The sequence below is a fragment of the Zeus faber genome (genome assembly GCF_960531495.2).
Source record: "Zeus faber genome assembly, chromosome: 7".
Classification (NCBI taxonomy): domain Eukaryota; kingdom Metazoa; phylum Chordata; class Actinopteri; order Zeiformes; family Zeidae; genus Zeus; species Zeus faber.
This window is the reverse complement of record NC_137203.1, coordinates 29507242-29532041: the sequence shown is the minus strand read 5'-3', so window position 1 is coordinate 29532041 and position 24800 is coordinate 29507242. Positions and strand designations below refer to the sequence as shown.

General features: G+C 42.4%; 1 protein-coding gene across 1 annotated transcript; it reads left to right on the top strand.

The window, feature by feature from the left end:
• Nucleotides 1-256: 256 nt before the first annotated feature.
• On the top strand, nt 257-24800 carry npdc1b (neural proliferation, differentiation and control, 1b; the record flags this gene model as incomplete). The annotated part of the gene is made up of 9 exons (XM_080004316.1): nt 257-359; nt 14496-14648; nt 16936-17034; nt 18531-18705; nt 19347-19490; nt 20763-20847; nt 20951-21030; nt 23078-23177; nt 24642-24800. The coding sequence occupies 9 exons, from the start codon at nt 257-259 to the stop codon at nt 24711-24713; spliced, it is 1011 nt and encodes a 336-aa protein (XP_079860442.1). The 3' UTR covers nt 24714-24800.

The following is a 24800-nucleotide window of genomic DNA, read 5'->3' as shown; positions in this document are numbered from 1 at the left end:
CGTTCTGCTGCCGCACGGACCGAGGAGGTGCGTCCACCGGCGGGCGGCTCCACTCGCCATGATTCCAGCAACTAACTACGTCGTCCGTTTCGTCGTGTCTGCGTTCTGTCAAAGGGAGATTCTTTTATAAATCGATTTTGAAAGGGTGCCGGTCTTCACCAGTTTCACCGGGGCTTCTTGAGGATGGGGAGGAGAGGGATGGCCCCTCCACCTCCGTTCCCCACAGACTCGTAGGAGTCCGCGCCCCGCAACAGTGATGCTTTCCCCGGGAGGGAGAGACGCGCCGCTCTCGCGGCCCGCGCTGCTCGTCCGCGTCGCCGTCCTCACCGCCCTGCTCGCGGTGGGCACCTGCTCGACAGGTAAGGACTTAGCGGCCGGTGACGTCACGAGGTCGCGTCGGCATTGTTTACAAATGACGCACGTCGCTTTCACGCACATGGAGGCAAAATGTGACTTTATCCGTCTTCCATAACAACACCTTCCCTGATCAAGCTTCTGTTTGTGAAGGGCCCGTGTAATGGGACCCTCCTACTTGATCGTTATCCAGATCTCATTTAAGCATTAAATGTGATTTTAGTGTTTCTAAACAATGTATTTATACCATTCACTATCCATACGCCTATGCCTGTTTTTCTTTTCAACTCATTCATCTGAATTTAATTTCTTCTTTTTTTTTTTTAACATGTGGGGTTATAATAAATCAATTTTCTTGATTTTTATATGTATATATATACACACACACACACACACACACACACACTGTAGAGTTTATGTGGAGAGCAATTGAACCTGTTATTACCAGGGGTGTCAAAGATGTGGCCCGCGGGATGATTTGGAGAAAAAGGAGGAAATTGTTGTATATAATAATGTATATACAGTGGAGAAAAAAAATCATCAGAATGTTTTCATCAAGATAGTGTCTTTACTCTTGCAATTATGAATAATACTGGAGCTGAACCAATTGCAGTTTAGTTGAGGCCCCTAAGATATCATAGTCAATACAGTCAATGTTGTTGATAGAGTGAGGAACAGTAAAATCAAACACTTGAGTTATTAGAAAGGTTGAGAAAAATGAATTTCATATGCTTGAGTGAGTTTGATATCCTTGTGTTACAGCCTATCCAGGTGTGAGGTAAATTTAGATTGTCCGCTTACACAATCATGAGAAAGCATAAGACTTTCAATATTACCGGACTGCGATGTTAAAATGCCTCCTCCGGCATCCACCCTTCCTCCACTCCTGCAGGGAAGGGTGTCTGGCAGTCATCAGGGCGCTGTCACAGACACATTCCCACTGTCAGAACCCAAGACTTATCTCCTATATCTCTGGTGACTTGTCAACGTCACCAAATTTATTCTGGGATACAGACGCAACCACACCTAACTTGATTACACTACCTTAGGGCTGGGCGGTACCATATCGTTATAATATTGATATAGTGAAACAGGACTGGAATTTCTCTTATCATGGTGTAGTTGAAGAGTTGTCTTTAAGCCTACATTATATTAAAGTAATGACATTTTCTGGACTTCATAGAGTGTTCGAACCACCACCGCTATCTGCTTAGTTATAACATCCACATTACTCATGATTGTTTCTCAAATAATAACCTCACGTTTACAAATCGCCATCCCCAAAATATCATCAAAATATGGGCCTTATAAATCTGTCTATCCAATGTTATCCGTGTGTCCCGATCACATCTCCATCACCAGACATAGTGTTTGAGTGTATGTATGAATTGACTCTTATGCGATTTTTATCTCACTGTACATATGCTACTCTCATGCTTCTCTCTCTCTCTCTCTCTCTCGCTCTCTCTCTCTGTATTGTCATATTTTTTTTTCTGCCACATGCCTCTTGAATCAGAGATTTGCTATCCTATTGAGACTACTGCTGTGTTCAATAAGCAGTTAGATAGATTTGTGATTTCCATTCAGAAGGCAACCGATGTGTGCCCTAATATATATATACAGTATATCGACTATAAACCCATTATTCTGATGCCGTTAGTTATTCTGATTAATATTGTGTCTGCTGTGAGAGAATATGGGATAGCGTTTCAAGGCAGCTGGAAATGGAGACCATGACATGGTTGAAAACATTTTTATAGAAGACTATACTAGCATATACTATACATATATAAATATACACTTATGTACTGTAGCATTTAATTTAGTTACACCAATAATTGTGAAGAATATAAAACAAACTAAATTGGAAGGAGAAGGCGGTGAGTTTGAAACAATTCGTATTTTCAATATTTTTCATAATTAAAATAGACAATGATTAAACCACCCATAATATGGCACGTGTCTGCCCTTATCAATCAGCTGTCGTTTACACCTTCCAAAAGGAAATGAAAATTAGCATTTCCAAGAAGGCCCTGAAACTGGGACTGGCCCTCGACATCAGGTGCATGTCAGTGGATGCAGATGTGGGGACAGGACAGGATTTTTATTTTATTTTTTTCGACAACACTGGATAATAAGTAAATGCCATAAATTTGAAAAGGAAATTAGTAAGGCTCTGAGGTCGTCTGCCTCGCCCCGTCTAGACTTGTAAATTCCTGGAAATGCATCAGTTTGATATTTAGTCACTTTGCAGATCAGTTGTATGTGCCAACATGCAGAGAAGGACAAGTGACTCAGCTTTCAGTTTCTTTCCATTAACGGTCTTCCCCCTACCCGCCCTGCTATCTCTCTTTCTCTCCCTCTGGTTGAATTTTGCATGTTACTTTGTGTTTATGCCCTCCTTTCATGGCCTGTGGCCCAATTCTAGGCTTGAGTACTGAAAACATGAATACAGAAGTATAAGACCTGTATTGTTAAAGGCTGTATTATGAATCTGATTGATAGATGATACAATTCAAGATGTGTTTGAGTGTGTTTATTCTTGTTCATTATTCACTATGGAACAATAATAGAACATGAAACTGCCCCTGGGTTTCAATAAAATAAAATACAACATGGAATGATCACTGAGTTCCAGTAAAATAGAATATGGGACTGTCACCAAGTTTCAGTATAATGCAACCTGTAACTCTCACTGAGTTTCAGTTGGACACAACATATAACTAACATGGAAATACAAATGAAAGTCTCTTTCACTTTTGAATGCAAATATACCTTTCTATTATATTCATATGGTACTTGTCATTCCAAAGTAAATTGCAATCATTGCAAAAAATAATAATATATATATATATTAATATATATATATATAATATAATATATGGCCGACTGTTCTCACTCTTGTTCACTGGATGTCCTCCTTCGCTCAACGTGCATTAAACCAACTGAATCAAATCTAACGACTTGAGTCTCAAAAACGAGTCGAACCTTTCATCACGAGCGGAGCTCTTGCACTAGGAACAACCAGAAAGCAGATGCTCCGCTGTAGTGACAGCCATAGATACTCTGCACAATTTTGGAATATTATCTTGGCTGAACTTGGCTTGCATTCTGTTGGATTTTTATTGTCTTCGTTTATCTTGAAGTACCTCCAAACAGCCGTAATTTTCTTCCTTTCCCACTCTTTTTTGAGCACTAACTACACAACTATACATTACTTTGGTATCGGATTTGAGTATCGGAGCATTTTTACAAGGACGAATACGAGTACGAGGACATGGCTCTGTATTATCCCACTAACACTACCTCACTTCATTCACATGCCACTTTAATGCACATATCTGTATATACATAATTGCCTATTCCATATACATAATCATATTACCTTTATATATTTTATTTTCTTTTATTCTATATATTTCTATTTTTATTTTATTCTATAAGTATTATTCGACTTACTGTATTACGTTTTAGGGATCAGTTAGTTGGTCTATTAGAAAGACATTTTTCCTAGGACATGTGTGTTATCACGGGGTGCTTTGCATTACATTTCACTGCATATATGTATGAAAGTATGTATATGTATGTGACCAATAAACCTCTTGAATTTTGAATCTTGAATTTGCACAGTATCGGGCCTGATCACTAAGCTGAATTACACATGCCACATGGTACGGTCACACCGCTGGCGCACATATGCTACAACAGCCCGGCTGAGAGTGAGTTTGGGGAGGGGCGAAAGCGCACCCCTATAAAGAAAAGGGGTGCGCTGGATTTATAACACAAGAAAAAATTAGAGCATCATTGCAAAACAGAATGTGGTACAATAATCGTTTTGTCTCGATTATCTTACTTTTGTAATCAATGGAAGCCATAATCGTAATTGAAAGTGAAATTTGATTAATCGCCCGGCCCTATTACAGAGGACAGTGAGATTATTATAGTGAGTATCTGTCTGGGTGCATCCCTTTGTGTGCTTGCGTCCTTTGTGTGACGCAAATCCCACCTGTGACCTTTGGCTCATAACTCCGGGTTGATGGATGTATTTCAATTGAAGATGATACCGGTGCCACTTTCTTTATTGTTCACTGAGGCTCATTTAAAAAATGTGAATCTTTTTATCTGACATTTCAGCGGCTTAAAATAACTGTCCACACCTTTTTTATTTTTGTTGTCCTTTGCCCATTTTCTCATCTATTTTCTAGGCTTCTTTGATGTACTTTGAGGGTTTTAATGAATGGCTGTTCTTATCTGTGAGGCCAGCTGTCATGGCCCGGGCTATCCAGCTGGTACACAGAGTTATGCAAAGGGCGTAAAGCATTGCAGCCACCTCACTGTCGACCCTCTTTAAAAATGCCAATGAAAGTCAGCCCAGCAGTAGGGATGATTTCTTTGCCCTCAGCTTAATGTCACCTCCCCTCAGTAGACCAGAGAGAAATGAGCCTGAATTACCCATACCAATTTAAATTCAACCTATTCACAACTCAGAAGGAAAAACAAATTTACCGGTGACAATGGAAATATTAAGAGCATAGGACCCTTCCATTCTTCGCTGTGTCTTAAAAGTACATTTAGTAATTTAGTAATAATTGTAGTTCACTCCCCCAGTTTTCCCAAGCATGAGCAAACATTCAGCTATCAACCGAACGGCATTGCAAGACCACATTTGGCAATGTTGGTGTGGATCATATGGCTTCCTTCAGCTGTCGCTTTTTGTTGAAGGTTATACTGATTATGGCTTTAATGCCTATGATCCTTTCTTGGTTGAAGTTATACATTATAATACCATCAGCGCCAAAGTCCTTTTTGGTAGATTAATGTACCACATGCTAGCCCTGAAAATGTATTCAGCATTTCCAAGTGAGGATGTTAACGTAATCGTTTTACCGCTTAGTGTGATTAGTGTGCGTTTTTTTAAGATTCTGATGCAGACCTATCAGCTTAAAAAATGCACTAGCTATATATTATATACAGACATCATATCAGCCACAACATTAAAACCACTGACAGATGGAGTGAATAACATTGATCATATCGTTCCAATAGCACCTGTCAAGGGGTGGCATATACAGTATGAGACGGCAAGTGACCAGTTGGTTTGTCAAGTTGTAGTGTTGGAAGTAGGAAAAATGGGCAAGCGTGAGGATCTGAGCATGAGCAAATTGTGATAGCTAGACGACTTGGTCAGAGGATCTCCAAGACGGCAGGTCTTGTAGGGTGTTCCCAGTATGCAGTGGTCAGTACCTACCAAAAGTGGTCCAAGGAAGGACAACCGGTTAACCGGCGACAGTGTCATGGGCGCCCATGGGCTCATGACGCACGTGGGGAGCAAAGTCTAGCCTGTCTGGTCTGATCCTACAGAAGAGCTACTGTAGCACAAATTACTGAAGAAGTTGATGCTGGCTATGATAGAAAGGTGTCAGAACACACAGTGCAACGCAGCTTGCTGCATATGGGGTTGTGTAGCCGCAGACCGGCTACACAACCCCAAAGTGCCCATGTTGACCCCTGTCCACCGCCAAAAGTGCTTACAATGGGCACTTGAGCGTCAGAACTGGACCATGGAGCAATGGAAGAAGGTGGCCTGGTCTGAAAAACATTTTCTTCTACATCAAGTGGATGGCTGGGGTTAGGGTCTGATCTGATCGAGCATCTCTGGGATGTCCTGGAACAACAAGCCCGATCCTATGGTGCCCCACCTCACAACTTACAGGACTTAAAGGATCTGCTGCTAATGTCTTGGTGCCAGATACCACAGGACACCTTCGGAGGTCTTGTGGAGTCCATGCCTCGAGTGGTTTTGGCGGCACGATTAATGTTGTGGCTGATCGGTGTATGTTTATGGCTTGATTCATCACAAAATGTATCTTGACGTAAGGTTATTGTGGTGTGGGATTGGTGTGGTTTGAGCAGCCACACCTAATCTGGAGCTAGGTAATTGGTGGATCTCGGATCAGAGTGGCTGCATACCTGTTGCTCGTTGGTTGGTCTAACGAGCAGCAGGTTAAACCCCCATCCCCACACATAGTCAGGATACCAGCCCATGTCATGACACTTGCTATCTGCTCCTGGGCTAATTCCAGCTGGCCCACTCTCTACAATAAAATTGGTGTATACAACCCCCCCCCCCGTCTTCTGTGTCTCAGTCCCTGAACACGCCACTTGGGTGGTGCATGGTAGGAAAAACTGCCACAGTTATTTTTCCAGATAGGCCTATTTATTTTCCCATCAAAATATGGATTTGCTTTTTCCACATTTAATCACGCGGCACCGTGTCTGCGCTGTGTCCTTTCAGCACCACAATTGCCTGGAGCAGAGACAGAGGTTTGAAATCCTTTCCTTACTGTTTTGGGCTTTCAACGTTCATCATCAACGTTTATTCAACAATTTTGTACCATTCAAAGCAATCGCCTGTTATTATTGAAATAATTTAATTAGTTGTTTAAATGTGATGGAACCATTTTGCCAAATCAACAATGCATTTCTTTGTGTGCAGTTGCTAATGTAGGCTAAAATCAAAATAGATTAATCATGATATTCATCTAGAAAAATGCTAGGGAACTACGTGGTTTTACCCACGAGTTATGGCTCATTATGGCTCATATGTGCGATGTGCGTGCATTATTATTATGGGACAAGGCAGGAGGCCGTTGACATCGCAGGCCCAAAAAGAAATCTCTATGATAGGCTAGCATTGAATTCTTAGAACGCCAAGCTCCTGCAGTGCACACCGCCATGTGTACACGCACACTCTGCTCCCTCTAACATTTAGAAAACAGTACTGTTAGTGTTTTATTTTGAATAGGCTATAAACAAATGTTTTTAGAACAAAAACATTTTTTTTTTTTTTACTGTCGACACGGAGAGCACATTTTGACATACCAAAATTCAAGTCATAGCCATTCACCACCATCCAATGGCCTTCTCTGTAAAAAAAAAGTAATAATGAGTATGCTGACTCATAAAAGACTCATATTGTGGATTTGCATTGATCAGTGTTCTGACAGTTTCTTTGCTGGGAATTCTATTTTGAGGTCATCCATTTTTACTACTGAAAAGTCCATGTAAAGCAAAAATATGTGTTCCGAGTATGTCACACCACAGAAAATAGTTATAAACCACCCAGTCCAAATTTAAATGATTAAAAATAGGCAAGTAAAGAAAATTTGGTTTGAAAAGCATGAAAATAGAGGCAGTTCCCTCAGCTCTGAGATACTGGGGGCATGTCCGCTGAAGGTGCTGAATCTATGTCCAAGAATTCCTGGCCAAAGCCTACCCACCCCCACCGCTATTACCAAGCAGAGAACAAAAATAAAGAGAAATGCTTAAACAGACTCTGACACAGGGTTCCTATACCTAAAACAACAGACTGACACATTTTTTAAGGTGTAGGAAATACCTTAAATTATAAACACCAGACTGAATATACCTGAAACTGAAACAGGGTCCCCATACCTTAAACAAACAAATTTCCAAAATAAATGAACTGGTCCCCTTCCAGAAGACCTGGTTTCCCGGAGCAGCACGGTCAACCAGCCTCCTTCCCCCAGGGTGAAGACAGACTGCCCCCTCTTCCCTTCCGGAGCGTGGGGCCTCAGGCTGCTGCGCTGGCTGGTGAAGGTGTGGCCGGACATTGCTGTTGCGGGGGGCTGCTTGGAGGGGTGGCCTGGCTGCTGGGCTGCTGGACGGTCCCGGCAGTGGCTGCCAGGCAGACAGTTACTCATGGTGGTTGCTGCGGCTGCTTCTCCCCTGGTCCTCCGCAAGACACCCTGGGTACTGCTGCTGCCAGTCGGAGAGGATTGGTGCTGGGGCCGCCCGTTGACCCGTTGGTGGCTTCAGGCCCCTCTGCGTCCCTTCCCCGTGCTGGAGAGTCCCTGGACAGGTGCCACTGTGTCAGTTCTCCTCCCACACTCCATCCAAGTGGCATTTTCAGGGCCCTCCAGCACAGAGACACAGACAACGGGAGGTTATAGACACCATTTTATTGCAGAGAGTTGAGAGTGGGGACGGGGGTTTAAACCTGTTGCTCGTTAGACCAACCAACGAGCAACAGATATGTAGCCACTCCAACCCAATCACCTAGATCCAGGTCAGATGTGGCTGCTCAAACCACACCAACCCCACACCACAGGGATTTTTTCTTGCGGGGAGCATGGTGGCTCCCCCAGGTCTGTGCGCTCCCACCCGGCTGTCAAGTACATTCTGGCATCCAGGGAAGATGCATTTGTGGGATGAAGGCGCCATAGCTACTGTAGAAAGCAAACTAGTGTAGTCTGTAGTAACTTGCCGCGATTGAGCAGGCCAACCACTGAACCAAATGCGCTCTTCTCTCATAAAGCGGAGGTGCCATGTGAAGTCGGACAACCGTATGTCATGCAGCCCTGATTTAGGCCTGCCCAAAATATCTGGAAGACAAAAATGGTGAGAAAAAGTTCAATGGTCCAACTCCACAATTCATTATTACATAGTTAATATTCTTTTTACATGTTTTCAGCAATTACTTCCATGTATAACGTGTAAAGAACTTGTATAATTGGTTAAGAAACAAATCTTGGAATTGACTTTACAGGGACTTTAATTAAACTGGGTATAGGGGGATGAACTGATCATGGAAGTTACATTTATTTTCATGGTGTGAGTCACCCTAGTAGATTATATAACTTGTTTTTCTCTTTCTTTCATTGACCCTAACAAAGGTCTGACAGAGGTGTATTTTCCACCTGACCTGTTCCATAACAGCACTGGTGTCCTTTTTGTCACAGTCTCAAAGCACAGACGCACACAGCAGTCCCGATTATAGGTTTGGGTTCGCTATTGTTCCACCGTTGGCTCCCATTATTTCCCATCATTTAATTTCCCAACTGTTCAGAGCACAACTGAGCACACTGAACTAGCTGTATTATGCAGAAGCTTCTCTCTTGGCTTAAATGCAGTCCAACGAGGGGAACTTCTCAGTGTTAAAAAAAAAAAAAAAAAAAAAAAGTTGAAATCTTCTTTTTTATACCTATAATTATACCTAAGGTATGTATCTAAAATATTTGGTATTTCAAATTTGTCCACTGTTTCATCTCACTTATGACATATAATAATAGATTGACATATGCACACATTTTTAACTCATATAATGCATGCCAAGGAACTACCACAGTGCATCGTTTGGTACTTGAAAACCTATTTCATCATAAATTGTTGAATGAGAAAAGAAAAACATGCAACGTTGGGGGGAGGGGCACCAGAAAAGGTGTCGGAGACAAAGAGGAAAGAGAGACGGTGGAAACATTTAGTTTCTTCTGTTTTTTTCCCCTCTTGATCGAACCAAGATCAAGGGGGTTGCTAGGAAACTGTGAAATCGGGAAAGAAGGGAGTTAGGCTCTATGATAATGGTTGTTGGAGGCCAGTTGTTTGAGTGCTGCTACTATTTACAAAAGAAAAATGTAATACAGGGGCCTTCATTTCTCAAAGTGTTCTTCGGAAAAGTTCTCAAATCCTTCGTACAAAAGTTTTACAGGTATGTCATGAGTGTTAACAAAACTGCTCCTGTATATCATAGCAGTCACATGAAAAAAATGAAGAGACAAAATGTTATAAATCTGAGATTTTGGTAATGCACAACACAATACAGCTTGCTAGTGGTTTTGCTGACATTGACCCCGTTCAACAGTAGGAGTCGTGGAATGTGCTCAAGCCCAACGGGTTAAGCAAAACGATGGCCAGCTACATTGCATTTTGGGTCTAACTACATAATTCAACCAAATACAAATAAAATTATTAACTTTGAACAATTGCAAATATGAACATTTTGAGCCTGGATTTAAAAGCAGTATTGGTGCAAGCCTGAGAAGTCTTCTAGAAGGGCGGCAAGAAGCAGGAGGATTTCCAGGCAGCTTTTTAGACATATTTATATTCCCATTCACTCTTTTTTGTGGCATTTGAATTTTATTTGCTTGCTTGACATTGCCGCTCATCTGAGATGCAAGAGATGATGTCTGGCCCAATGTGGTGTAGGAAAAACTGAGTATTGTGTAAGTGCACTACACCTCTCGGCCTATGGGCTGTAAAGCTTTGCATAGATCTGCAACTGCTGTTATACATGGATCCCTGAGCCTTTCAAGGACAGCTCATTGTGCAACTTAAAACAAAGTGTGCAGTCTACAGGAGCTGCTGGGGCTTTGATTTTCAGGAACCATCAAGAGCTAACCAGCTGTTGTTGCAAAGCTGTCGCAGATCAACAAACTCCAAACCTAGGTGCCCTTTGGCACGAGCAATACATTTAAATGCTCATCACCCAGTTTGCCAGATGGTACACTGGGCTGGATGGGGTGGGGATTTCCAACGATACTGTGGTATATTCCCTTTAGTTTGGCTCATTTCTTCACTCCCTTGCCTACCCATAACTCCCTGTCAGTGGGAGCCCCCTACATAGGCCCTCTCCGAGGCAATCATGCAAAATTTAAATAGATTAGAATTCAAATTGACGATTCTATCTGGAAGGAAGGGGATGCGCGTGCATAAAACGTAATGTAATGCGGCAAATGCGGGCTCCCCATTACAGAAGTGCAGGATTTACATTGATCACCATTCACATTAAAACCACTGACAGGTGGAGTGAATAACATTGCTCATCTCGTTCCAGTGGCACCTGTCAAGGCGTGGGATATATTAGGCAGCAAGTGAAAAGTCAGTTCTTGAAGTTAATGTGTTGGAAGTAGGAAAAATGGGCAAGCGTAAGGATCTGAGCGACTTTGACAAGGGCCAACTTGTGATGGCTCGATGACGGGGTCAGAGCATCTCCAAAACTGCAGGTCTTGTAGGGTGTTCCTGGTATGCAGTGGTTAGTACCTAACAAAAGTGGTCCAAGGAAGGACAACAGGTGACAGGGTCATGGGCTCCCAAGGCTCACTGATGCGTGTGGGGAGCGAAGTCTAGCCCGTCCGGTCCAATCCCACAGAAGAGCTACTGTAGCACAAATTACTGAAAAACTTCATGCTGGCTATGATAGAAAGGTGTCAGAACAAACAGTGCATCGCAGCTTGCTGCATATGAGGATGCGTAGCCGCAGACCAGTCAGAGTGCTCATGCTGACCCCTGTCCACCTCCAAAAGCACCTACAATGGGCACATGATCGTCAGAACGGGACCATGGGGTAATGGAAGAAGGTGGTCTGGGCTGATGAATCACGTTTTCGTCTACATCATGTGGATGGTCCGGGTTAGGGTCGCTCCAATCAAGCATCTGTGCGATGTGCTGGAACAACAAGCCTGATCCATGGGGGCCCCACTTCGCAACATATAGGACTCAAAGTATTGGCTGCTTTGCAGCAGTTTTGGCAGCATGACGGGGAGCTACACAATATTTGGGGTTATTAGTGCTGGTTTTAATGTTTAGGTGAATCAGTGTTTTATTTACAAGTCAAGTATTTTCACAATTACATATACAGTGGTACCTCAACTTACGACCGCATCTACTTACGACTAATCCAAGATACGAGTGGTGATAGTTGCGGAAATTTGTATCGACTTGAGACCGACTGCTCCAAGATACGACCGTGGAAATTTTCAGTTGGCGCGTCGGCGGCCAGTCAGCAGCCAGTCAGCAGCCAGTCAGCAGCCAGTCAGCAGCCAGTCAGCGGTCAGCTTTTTTCATATTTACTGTGTTTGTGCTGTGTATTTTGTTTATTTTCTCCCTTCATGATTTCATAATTTATATGGGAAAAATTGCTTCGACATACGACTGTTGAAACATACGACCGTTCTTATAGAACCAATTACAGCCGTAAGTGGAGATACCACTGTACATGCATTTACAAAACATCCAGTTTTTACTGAATTAAGTCCCATAGCAACGGAAAGCAACAGGGAGACGTGCGTGATGCGGCATGGTACAATGGGGACACGTGATTGACGATTGAATCATCAATCGGCCCAAGCCTACGCCCCTCCCCCCACTCCATCCTTGACTTGTACATTTGTTGCAGTGACTCACCCCCTTGACGACGTCACGCCATCTCCAGGTTGTCATGACAACTGCCATGGTAACTGGTTGTCTGGCTGTGGGTGGCCGTGGAGGAGAGCAATTTGAAAAAAAATAAAATAAAAGATGGAGGGAAGGCGGGTGGGTGTAACACTGATAACTCTGTCTCGCCTAATTGTTTTTGTCAGCATCTCCAGCGTTCGCAGAAGCCTTGGTGAGAGGTGGAGATGGGGCTTTGCCAAAAACAACAGTTGATTTAACCAACTGAAAATACTAAAATGAGCTGCCCTTGAACCGTTCAGCCCCAAATTGGCATCAAGGAGTGCTACACATTGGGCTCCCTTGTTTAAATAGCATTTATTGGCAAAAACAAAAGTAATTTTTCAGAAGATAACACATCATTTATTTATTGGGTATATACACATATTATAGCAGAAGTATAAGTTAAAAAAAGACATAACACTTGTATTCATATGTAGTCAGTACTTCTGACTATGTTTATTTGTGAGGACAATAGGCAGGTGGCAGTTACACTTAAATAAATTACAGTACATTACATAGTATATAGGAAATAGCACATAGCAACAATATGTTATCTTAGTCGCAAATGGTGTGTTGAAATATACGTTATTATTACAGAGTTGGGAAAGTAAGTTCAGAAGGTAAAGGGGAAAGAGATTCTCATGAAAAAATCAGTCATGCACAATTCCTAAAATAATTATATAAATAAATTTAATAAAAAATTTAAATGTAAGTTCGATTTTATATTCAACATTCCTATTTTCAAAGACAATAATTCAATAACCTCACAATTTCTAGCGAAACTGTTCGGCAAATTCTCAAAGAATGGATTGTGGCCGCTAATAGCACCATAAATTGCACATTTATTTGCGGTCGCTATCTGCGTCGTCTTACGATAGAAGTCCACCGGTGCTTTGGCGCAGTGTACAAGCGCGGCACACAGCTTCGTTCTCACCGGCTCCACCGGCTATGTGGTGAAGCGTCCCAGACGTGTCAATGTTGTCGTAGAGAGAGGATTAATATTGTATTATGTAGGTTTTCGAGTTTATCTTGGTGTCTTGGCTAAATAGAGCGTTTCTGAATGGACGACAAGCAAACATTCCGCACAATAAGCCATTTGCGATTGAAATCCCGCTCAAGATGTGATTCTTGCGAGTCATTCTACCATCCCCAGAAAAAGTAGGAGAAAAAAAACATCTGTGTGGATCTCGGGCAACCCCGTCTACAAGATTAAGGAGCCGCCTGCCTGCGTCACGGACATTTTAATTCAATTAAGGAGGCCGCTGAGCCGTAAGGCCTGGTCTGCTTTCACTCCACGTCCAAAGGAGTAGGAGGAGCCCACGCTGCGCAAGAGCCGTCGTATTGCTACAGCGGAACACAAAGTTTTTGTGCCGCAAACGGCGCGACACGATGCCGACGCGCCGTGCCGTCCTCCTCCTCCTCCTACGCTTCACAGTTCACATGCCATTACGACGTTCTGGCTTTATGCCTGTCGATGCCGCAGCATCATTAGTTCCTAACTGTTATTCAGCCTGCCAACGTGGCATGACTAATACAGTCACTGGCTGGAGGGAAAACAAAGGGCAAACATTAGGTTTTAAGTGGGAGGTACCGTGCGAGGGACATATCTATTGTGTATCTATTGTTCTTTTTAAATTCTAGTGTTAGCCCCGGTTATCCGAACCTCACTCATCAGAATGTGGTGGTGAATAGAACAATCTTTTCCCACCTTTACAGCCTTACTTATGTAGGGTGTTCATATGCCTGATTCTGGCAGAGTTCTACAGTAAGATAAGATTCCGCTTGCCTTAATCAAGAAGCAGATTTCTTGTTCATCCATTTGTGTTTCGGTGTGTCAACACCGGATAAATAAGATCTACCGAGCTGCGTGTGTGTGTGTGTGTGTGTGTGTGTGTGTGTGTGTGTGTGTGTGTGTGTGTGTGTGTGTGTGTGTGTGTGTGTGTGTGTGTGTGTGTGTGTGTGTGTGTGTATGTGTGTATGTATGTATGTATGTATGTATGTATATATCTATATATATATCTATATATAGATATATATATCTATATATATACACGCACACACACACACGTAGCTTGGTAGATCTCATTTTTCCAAACAAACAATTTGTTTGTTTATTCCCCCCGTCACAGGATCCCGTTCGTGTCCACGGAGCTTGGACTGCGCCCGGGTGGGTCGCCACTTCTGCCCTGTGGGCAGCTCATACTGCGGCCCTTGCCTCAACCCCCTGGTGGAGAACTCTCATGGCAGGTGTGTGGTGAAGAGGCAGAGGGTGGCTCATTTCGGTAAGTCGTGGCCACAGGATTTACTGGGGTAATGGGGATCATTTACAGTAGAAGTATGGTTATTATGGGTTTTTTTTTTTGTCTTTTAACCATTCTAGCATACAGCATAAATGCCTGCATCACCGACGAGGCTATTTTGTCTGAAAGGGTAGTTCCTTGACGTAAAGTACGTATAGTGAAACGTTCCAGTGCTGTTGTACTGTAATATACTATATCGGTTCTCAAAAATGTACACCTCTCATCCATCCAAATCACCTGTAAAGCAAAGGCTACGATAAATGGAGTAAAAAATTCTATGTCACTTGAATAATGGCAACGATAGCAAGTCCAAATTCTACTCACAAAATTTTTCCTAAAGGCATTTGTATTAGAACATGACTGTTATGTCACAATGTTAGTATCAAAATTGAAAGCATAGTTTATCTGCACGTTATGTGAGTCTTACTGAAATGATAGCTGACCTATTTTGTCAGCTGTTTTCCATGTCGTTAACTAAAGAATATACTGTATCATCTGTATAATCAAGGCACTTTAACTTGGTCAGTGGTACATGGGAATAGGACAGGTAAAGATGAATGGTTTTTGTGAGCCTCCTTCCTTGAACGCGCCGTTCATCTGTATTAATGGGGTAGCGGATATCCTGCATCATCAGAGGGCAGGACAGGCCACTTTTTCTTGAAAATAAACACAATCCCTTGAGTGAGTAATGATGGGGAAAAGTAAAAATTAAGATGGTATATAAAAAATAGATATAAAAAGGATTCCGTAAAGTCATGGTTGATTCTACAATCATATCTTTCCATGGGAATTGTGAACAAATGTCAGAAATTACTCTATAAATAGAATGGGAAATTGGTGCGTTTCCATCAGTTGATGACAAAATGGCCAAACCCTTAACTTGGGAAATTTAAAAAAGTCTCTTTCTAAGTAGTTTGTAGAAGTACATGTAATTATCACAAACACGCGACATACATGTTTAGTTTGGATTGCATATGTAATGTTGCCCTGTGTTGCAATGTATGTGCGTGTGTGGGTTTACTCGTTCCGTCATATTCTCTATCTTTTAATGTGCATTATTTCTCATTCTGTTTACTTCCCATGTTGGTCAAAGCACATTGCACTTCACGCACAGAAGAAATGTGCTCTATGAATACATTTTGATTTGGAGTCTCCCCACAACAAAATTAAGTAATTTAACAATGATGGAATTTGTCCAAGCAACTTTATTGTGCTGTTTCCTCCACATCGTATTTCCTCCCTCTGTCTCTTTTTCCTTTCTCAGTCCTCCCTGTCTCCTTGGTGATGCTTTTCATTCATGATACTGAGGATGACACACACACACACACACACACACACACACACACACACACACACACACACACACACACACACACACACACACACACACACACACACAGTGTCCTAGCTGCCCTCCACCCACACCGGGATCAGTGCAGCATGACGGCGGAGCTCTGACCTATCCACCCACGCACACTGCACTACATCATTCACACATACATGCAGACACATACACACACACACACACACACACACACACACACACACACAGTTCCACATAAACACATTACCCACTCTAACTAATGAACCCTCTGCAGGAGCACACATGCAAATGTGCGCATGCTGTACCACACACACACACACACACACACACACACACACACACACACACACACACACACACACACACACACACACACACACACACACACACACACACACACACACACACACACACACACACACACACACACACACACACACACACACACACACACACACACACACACACGTCCACCCTGGCATACCCTGTGTCACTATCACTACATTTGCTTTTTCCCCTCTAGCAGCTCAGCACATCGGGCTGATTGGCCTGTGTAAATCTCTAGCTCCACTGCACCACTCTGTCACAAAGTGGGACATATTATAATATTGATGTGTATAAACTGTGTATATATATATATATATTTATTTATTTATTTATTTTTCTGGCTGCTGCATTCAGGTTTGCAGCCACATGGGGGCAGCCATGTCATTGCTTTTTTTTGGTTGTGGTTAACATGATCTACAGACACTTATTTCCTGGAGTCAGCAGTGTCGCACTGTCAGCATCAATTTGCAGATTTGGCTGACTGTCGATTTAAAAAAAAGATAAAAAATCTTTAACAAGGATGTGGCGAGAGTTTTGTACTGCAAAATACTACGATGAACCCATTAGGGAGTAGAATTGTCCAGCTTATAAGCGATGATTTTTCTGCTTCTCCTCCAGGTCAAAAGACTTCCTTCATCCACCCGGAGCTGGATGAAGAGATAGATTTCCTCTCCACCATCATCACTGAACACCGCCAAACCCAAGCCAGGCCGCCAGGTACCAAAGCAGCTCCCACATTCATGCAAAGGGCCGCATGACAGTTTCATGGTATCAGTGTGATTGCATCAATACTACCGGTTTATCCAATTTTTCCGTGGTACTCCATGCAAAGTAGTCAGTAAGTTAATTTCTTACAACAGTAAAAAGGTCAAACGTGTCCTGCAGTTTTCTCTATGTTTAAACTTTAAAATGATCTTTTCTAAAGCCAGCCAGAGTAGTGTTTATTATGAAATTATTATTATTATTATTATTATTATAAATGAAATACCGCCAAAAACAAACAGTTGGTAACCAATTTGTAAAATACACTCGATCAGTGTCGGCCCTGTGACCTGCAAGGTTGAGACACGCTGGAGGAGATTCACCATGGCTGAGACAAATAAACATAGAACCAAACAACAACATGTACACAGTAAAACAAACATTGGACGATAACATTTCTCGAAAAAGTATCGAGTTAATTAAGTCCAGGAAACCTGGAACAGCAATTAGGCACGTGGCCTCTTCCTGTCATTGTTATGGCAGTAAATGAGGAGGATGCTTTGAACTTTGAAATGAGGAGGATGCTTTGAACACATCCCAACACCCCAGGAAAGTGTTAGGTTGTGTTCAAAGCAGGTGTGTGTGTGTGTGTGTGTGTGTGTGTGTGTGTGTGTGTGTGTGTGTGTGTGTGTGTGTGTGTGTGTGTGTGTGTGTGTGTGTGTCCAGGACTTATCCCAATCGGTTCTGGTGTATAAGGTCAGTATTATATCGTAGCGCCCCCAAGCAGCGGAAAAGGCCCCGAAGCCACCCCTGAGTCCCACAGCCGTACAGACACCCCACAGCCGCAGGAAAGCCTGAGCACCCCGCCCTGCAGCCACAGTAGACCCCCCAGCCCGGGTGGGTGTCCCACCCATGGCCACCCACACGCAAGAGCGAGGCGGCAGAATTAAGAACGTGTTTTTACCAGTAGTTTTTATACACATAAAAAAAGAATAGGACAATAATACTCCCATGCAACACCGTAAGACGATCAAAATCGGATTAAAGGCAATATTTTAAATATTGCAATGTGTCAACACCTTACCCCGATTATCATCATTGGGTTACACACAAAATTGGCGCAAGCACAACCTGATGAACGAATCACCATCTCCATCTCCATTTATTGTGGTGTGGAAACACCTGAACTCGGATATGATCGGCATATCCAAACTGTGTATATATCTTACCGGCAACGAGCTGTTTGGGCAGATTGACAACAGTCACCATGGCAACCACCGGTAAACACAGACACTTTTTGTTGTGAAAGTGATAGCGTTTTTATGTCAAGTTTGATGAAGGAGCTGGTGAGATATTTGGATGGGCACAAGACCCCAAATTGCGGCATAATCATGAAACTGTCCGAGAGGATGGTAGACAGAGGTGTTTTCCGCATATTGAGCTTAATCTAGGTATTTTGTGCATGTAAACACACTGACTAACTTTTTTTTCTTCTTTGGCCGTGTACCTAGTTTCACTTCCTGGTCAGGGCGGGGTGACTGTACCCGAAGGGACGGAGCGCCTGGGCTCCAAGCCAACAAATACCCCAGTGCCCGCTTCGGCGCCCCCTACGGACCACACACTGGCTCTGGCGGGCGGCCCTGCCATCGTCCCATACCCCTCCGACGACCACCCTTTCATCGGTAGGTTTGAAAAGAGCCCTTTCCGACTTATGTGAATTCCATTTCCAGCCAGTCCAATTCTTGGATTTTGAGGGGAATCACATGTGGCGGGCGGTTTCTGGATGCTGGTTGTGCTCTACGTGGCTCAGCGAAGAAAGCCAATTCAAGGTCCTGTGACCTGCTGCTTTCAGAACTGTTGCATAATTGTTACATGGTTGGGTTAGGTAGGGTTGGGTTGGGTTCAGGGAATGATACTATGTAATTATGTGGAGAAAAAAATGAATGTTCTGTATCTTGTTTGGAACCAAAGTACTTACTTTGAATCTTGGAACCACAGATAGCATGACATTTCCTGTGAACTTTAAAAAAAAAAACCTCCTCAGTCTCTCCCCCTCGAGACTAAAATGGAATTGTGCAGTGTGCAGCAAAACTAGGCGGCTATTATGAATTAGCTCTGCTGCGCCTCATTAGCGCTGTCAATGTTCTTTTGAGTGTCAACGCTCAAGGGTCCTGTTTTATAGCTCTTAAATGCCGACGATTCACTCCTCGGGACGTCGACCGCGACAGATTGAGACGGGGTCTCATTCAGCTGCTTCCCTTTCACTAAAACACACGTTGGGGAGAATCAGTGTCTTCTTCACCTGTAAATTTTCAGCGTCGTTCAAGAACCATGTCCACTTACGGCCTCGTGGGATCGACACATCGCTTCCTCCCAGTGACTCTCGTTATGTCTCTTTTCTCAGTCATGAGCAGCGTGTTCATTGGGGCGGGCTCCCTGGCTCTGGTCGTCGCCGGGGTCTGTTGGGTCAGGTAAGGACTCAGCCTTTGTTCTCTCGTTCTCACCATTTCTAGTGTTGTCATGTCTCTCGTCCCAAAATAAACGACAAACTAGAATCATGCCATAGCAAGGTTTTTGTCACAGTAGAGCACATACTAATATTCCCCTGCCTTCTGTTTTCATCTCTGCAAATCACTTAAGATCAAACTCTATCAATGTGACATACCTTCAATGATTAATTTTATCGTTTACATAATGCTCCGATGAGACCTTTGTGGTCCCGTTGTACTTTGCTTCCGCCGGTCACTAAAAACCTTTGTTTCATATTGCAAAGCAATTAGTTGGGATTTTCTTTGAAACAATGGCTTGAATTGTGAAGTAAGAAACCAGCCATCGGAGTGGGAGCACTACTGTTTTACTGTACTTTCACAGTGACAAAACTGAATTTGAAGCGGAGTTTGGTTAAATGAAATGTACATATCCCAGTCCTTTCCCAAATGGATGGGGGGGGGGTTAGGTTGCAGGGCACCAAGTATCCCTTTTTCCTTGGCTCTAGGCCTGTGTAGCTACGTTCAGCCCATTAGTTACAGCCCACTTTTTGCAAGTAGACTGTGATGACATTTAATTTTGGTGCGATGGCTACCTTGCTGTTGGTGGAAATGCGAAGTGAAATCTTCTAACAGTGCACAGTGGAACGCAATGTAGTTTAGTGCTTTGCATTAAGGGGTGAATTGCAATCAGTTCTGACACTAATCACACTGGCAATCTGTGGCGTTTCAAATCCATTTTAAAGTCCCTCTTTATTAAGGCTCTAAATGAGGCTCTACATCATGGACATTTAGGTCCTCGAATGCTGATTGTACTATGTCTTCAACATCGCAGTGCAGAAAACAATTAGAGATTATGCCCCAAAATGATGGAATTATCAAGCAAGCAAGCTCATGAATTCCTTTAAGTGCCAGCTGAAAAAATACCTTTTTGAATTAGCTTTTAATGATCACGTGCAGATTAAAGGCCTTTCACAATCACTCTCTTCTAAATCCAAATGTATTTTCAAATTATGTTTTTTACTTTTTTTTTTTAATGTCTTAACAATTTTTTTAAATGTATGATTTTTTTAGCGCCTTCTCCATGAGCCACTAACGAAAAGTAATGTCAAACAAACAAACTGCTCTCCACAGCCATGGGAAGAGCAGGGAGTGCAAAAGCAGAGAGTAATTACATGTGTATTAAATAGGTATATTTTATGTGTATTAAATATATAAATAAATGGCCATAAACATGCCATGCTGTCCTGCTCTTAGGCTGCAGAAAGGTGTCCGTCTCTCCCAGAAAGTGGAATACCCAGCGTATGGATTAATGAGAGCCCAGTCCTACGACAACAGCGTGGTGAGTCAGGCACACCTCATAGTCTGAATTTTACGCAGAATTTTGACCAGTTCCCTTTTCAATTTCCCCTTTTTTTCTTTTTCTTTTTGTCTATTCGCCACAGCCCGGTGACAAAAAGCTGGCCCACAGCGCCCAGATGTATCACTACCAGCACCAGAAGCAGCAGATGCTGTCCTTAGAGAAGTGAGTATGCCACATGTCTTTTTTTTTATGAAGAGATAACCTTCATTCCCCAAGAAAAATTACAATTTCAGAAACTTTCCTGCTCTCTGGTGACTTTTTCGGTGAAATAGAAATCTCAAGTGATGTTTATTCAAAATCTGTTTTCCATAAACCCAAGTAATATAATATGCATAGGTCTATTCAATTTGTACAGTCCACCAGTCTTTATTATGTGTACAATATTCAAACAGAGTAAAAGGCATCTATGTGATCTTTAGGTGTTTTCACACCGCAGGAACTTTTTCATAGTTCTAAAAACCTTTGGAGGAACCCTCCCTTTTTTGTGTCCACACTGCAGGAATAAGGAACAATCGTAGTTCTTAGAAATACGTTTTTGACTTACTTTTTTTAGCTCCTACTACTATCAGGACAGGGACTAACAAAAGGATCCTTCAGTGACATACTGTAAGTGCGCAGTGATTGGTTGAACACATGAGGCAATGCAGCACCTGCAACCACCATATTTGAAAACCCATGTAAAACGTCAACAACAACCAACAACTTAAGCCAAAAACAAGATGCTTCATTTAAACTATTGTCTTTATTTACTCACTGTTTATTTCAAAAACATTAACACTTATGGTAAAAGAAAAACAGCGCCCCTCTGCCCCGACCTTGCCGCAGACTCGCATCGCTCTTGGCGGCGACTGGCCTCAGTACACTCGGCACCAATAAAAAAATAACTGATAAAAATAAAAAACAATCAAAAAAGTGTTTTTATCATCAACGTATTTATTTCATTTCTTTTTTTTTATTTTCCAACCTTAATTGAATAAAACAAAAAATCCATGTGCGATGTCCTGATGCCTGCCCTTGCCTTACAAAAATCTGAGCAAATTTTTTAATTACGCCTTATAATATGATTTAATAGATCTAAAATGAGTGAAGATTCAGCAACTGTAGGGCTGTGAGGGTATTCATTTTTCCCTACCGCAGTGAAAAGCAACCTATAACCACAGTATTGGGGTTTACCGACGGGGGAATGGTGGGGGGGGTGCTTGTTTTGTTACGTAAGGAAACGGAGTAAAATAAAATAACCTGCTTCTAAATTAAAAATCACTGTTTTGGTGCACCGATCACGGGCGACCCATCACACGGGCACACCATTGCTGGCACGCCGTGGGCACAGTCGTTACCGTCAGAGGGGGAGTGATCAGGGCACAGAGCCATGATTATTTAAAATTATATAGTTATGTTTACAATGATATATTGAGGGGGACAACTCACTGTTTTTCGCAGGAAGGGGGAGTCTGGACCCCCCTTGCCCCCCATAATTTCCGCCCCTGGCTATGCCCCATTCACATTGAACAGCCAAATCCGATTAGTCTGACAAAATTCTGAGTCGGGTACAGCCATAGAAATAATTAATAATAATCGGATACACACAAAAGAAATCTCCCATATGTTTAATGGACGCCACCCCCCCTTGCACTTTGCGCACAAAGCTCAAGTAACAACTGGATGGATTATTATGTTTATACAAGAGCAAAAAAGTCTGTGTGTGTGTGTGTGTGTGTGTGTGTGTGTGTGTGTGTGTGTGTGTGTGTGTGTGTGTGTGTGTGTGTGTGTGTGTGTGTGTGTGTGTGTATGTGTATGTGTGTGTGTGTGTGTGTGTGTGAATGGTAATGAGCTCAATACCGCAGTGACGTCACATAACCGTGGTAATGCAGCTATCATCACAGCCCTAAGCAACTGTATTGCATATTTCTTGACTCTAATTTGTTCAGAAACAAATTTTGGTGGACTGATAAGTTTACAGACTAAATGCAACACGGAACTCTGAAAACCCATTGGCTTATGTCACTTCGGCGTCATTTCAGCATTCCTACTGGGGGTGCGAATGCAACCAGAAAAAAGCCCTTTAGTTCTCGGGGGACCTCCCCAGTTCCTTGTTCCCCTCAGGGAGTCCCCAGAATTGTTTGGTCCAAAAATGCCAAATGAATCGATGACAGTCATCGATGGCGGTATAGCTGATGTTGTTGTTGTTGTTGTCATCATTGTTCCGAAGACACCTAGAGGAGCCAAAGGTGACAGACTCTGGGGCCACGTCAGACGAGGAGACTGAAGACGGAGACTTCACCGTCTACGAGTGCCCCGGACTGGCCCCGGTGAGTCCTTACACGCATTCCGGAACCCAAACTGCAAAGCATTCTGTGGCAGTTCCGTGTGTCACACACCGGGACCCACCGACACCAAGACACAGGCAGAGATGTTGCAAACACACCAGTTTATTGTAGGGAGTGGGAAGATGTAACAAGCCGGAAGCAGATGGAACATTGTCATGACAGAGCCTCTCCCCGTGTGTGTGTGGGATGGGGGTATTTACCTATTGCTCATTGACAAGCAACAGGTGTACAGCCACCTCTGATTCCGGGCCTAATAACCTAGACCCAAGGCAGGTGTGGCTGCTTAAAACACACCACCACCACACCACACATTCCAAAACAAGATCTAAGTTGTTGGATTTGTGGAAATAGAATGAAATGATCACTGGAATCATTTTTTTTAAAGCAATGTGCGTTACTCATATAGACAGTTGGGGGGAAAAACATGTGTGAATTGAATGTTTGTTTTGCAAGAGCATTGGTTCGATTTTTATTTTGTTTATATGAATTTTGCCCAGCATTATCCTTAACCTCTATGATAATATAATATATTTACTTATAACATTTGATATATACAGTATATACTGTGTGTGTGTGTGTGTGTGTGTGTGTGTGTGTGTGTGTGTGTGTGTGTGTGTGTGTGTGTGTGTGTGTGTGTGTGTGTGTGTGTGTGTGTGTGTGTGTGTGTGTATATATATATATATATATATATATATACTGTATATGTGTACTGCATATACTGTATGTACAGTGTATATATGTACACTGTATGGTATGTATGCATATACTATATACAGTATATATATAGATCAGTATATATTTATACAGTATACTGTTTATGTGTGTATGTATACAGTGTATATTTATATACATATACTGTATATACAGTACAGGTTATACTGTATGTATATTTAATGTTCACAGTGCTTTACAGGTATTGCTTGTCGAATGAGCTGTTGATATTGGTTTCAAGTCAGCATTAACAGTGGCAATAGAATGACTTAGTTGACCCAACTATCATTTGCCATCACACATTTTATTTCTTATTTCTACAATTTACACTGAAGCAACAACTAATTATGTTGCAGATGTATGTGTTGCCAAATAAATAATATCCACAAACATGTTTAAATGAGACAAGAATCAAACCACATGGACGGTGTAACTCTGTATACATTAAACTCCACTATACCACATTTAAGATTCTCTTCATACAAGTACAGTGAGGTGCAGCAAAAGGATAGAAGGGCCAACTACAAGGGCTGTGCAAAAAAAGGTTGGAAGCAAAATAATAACAATCTAAATCAAAAAAAAATTATATATCAAGAAATTAGAAATGAATGTATGGATGTGTATATATATATATATATATATACAGTATGTAGAACAAAGCAAAAATTTGCGTCCATTTCGCAGCAATAAATGAGGACGTATGGTTTCAAAGCCCTGCTTGTTTTCTGCCCCCAGACAGGTGAAATGGAAGTGAAGAACCCCCTATTTGACGACTCCACCCTCTACCTGCAGCGGTTCCACAAGTAGCCTGGAACATTCTGATATGCAGTGGCAGATTGACACATGCACCACGTCACACATGCTCAACGAGGAGAGTTTCACACATACACATAC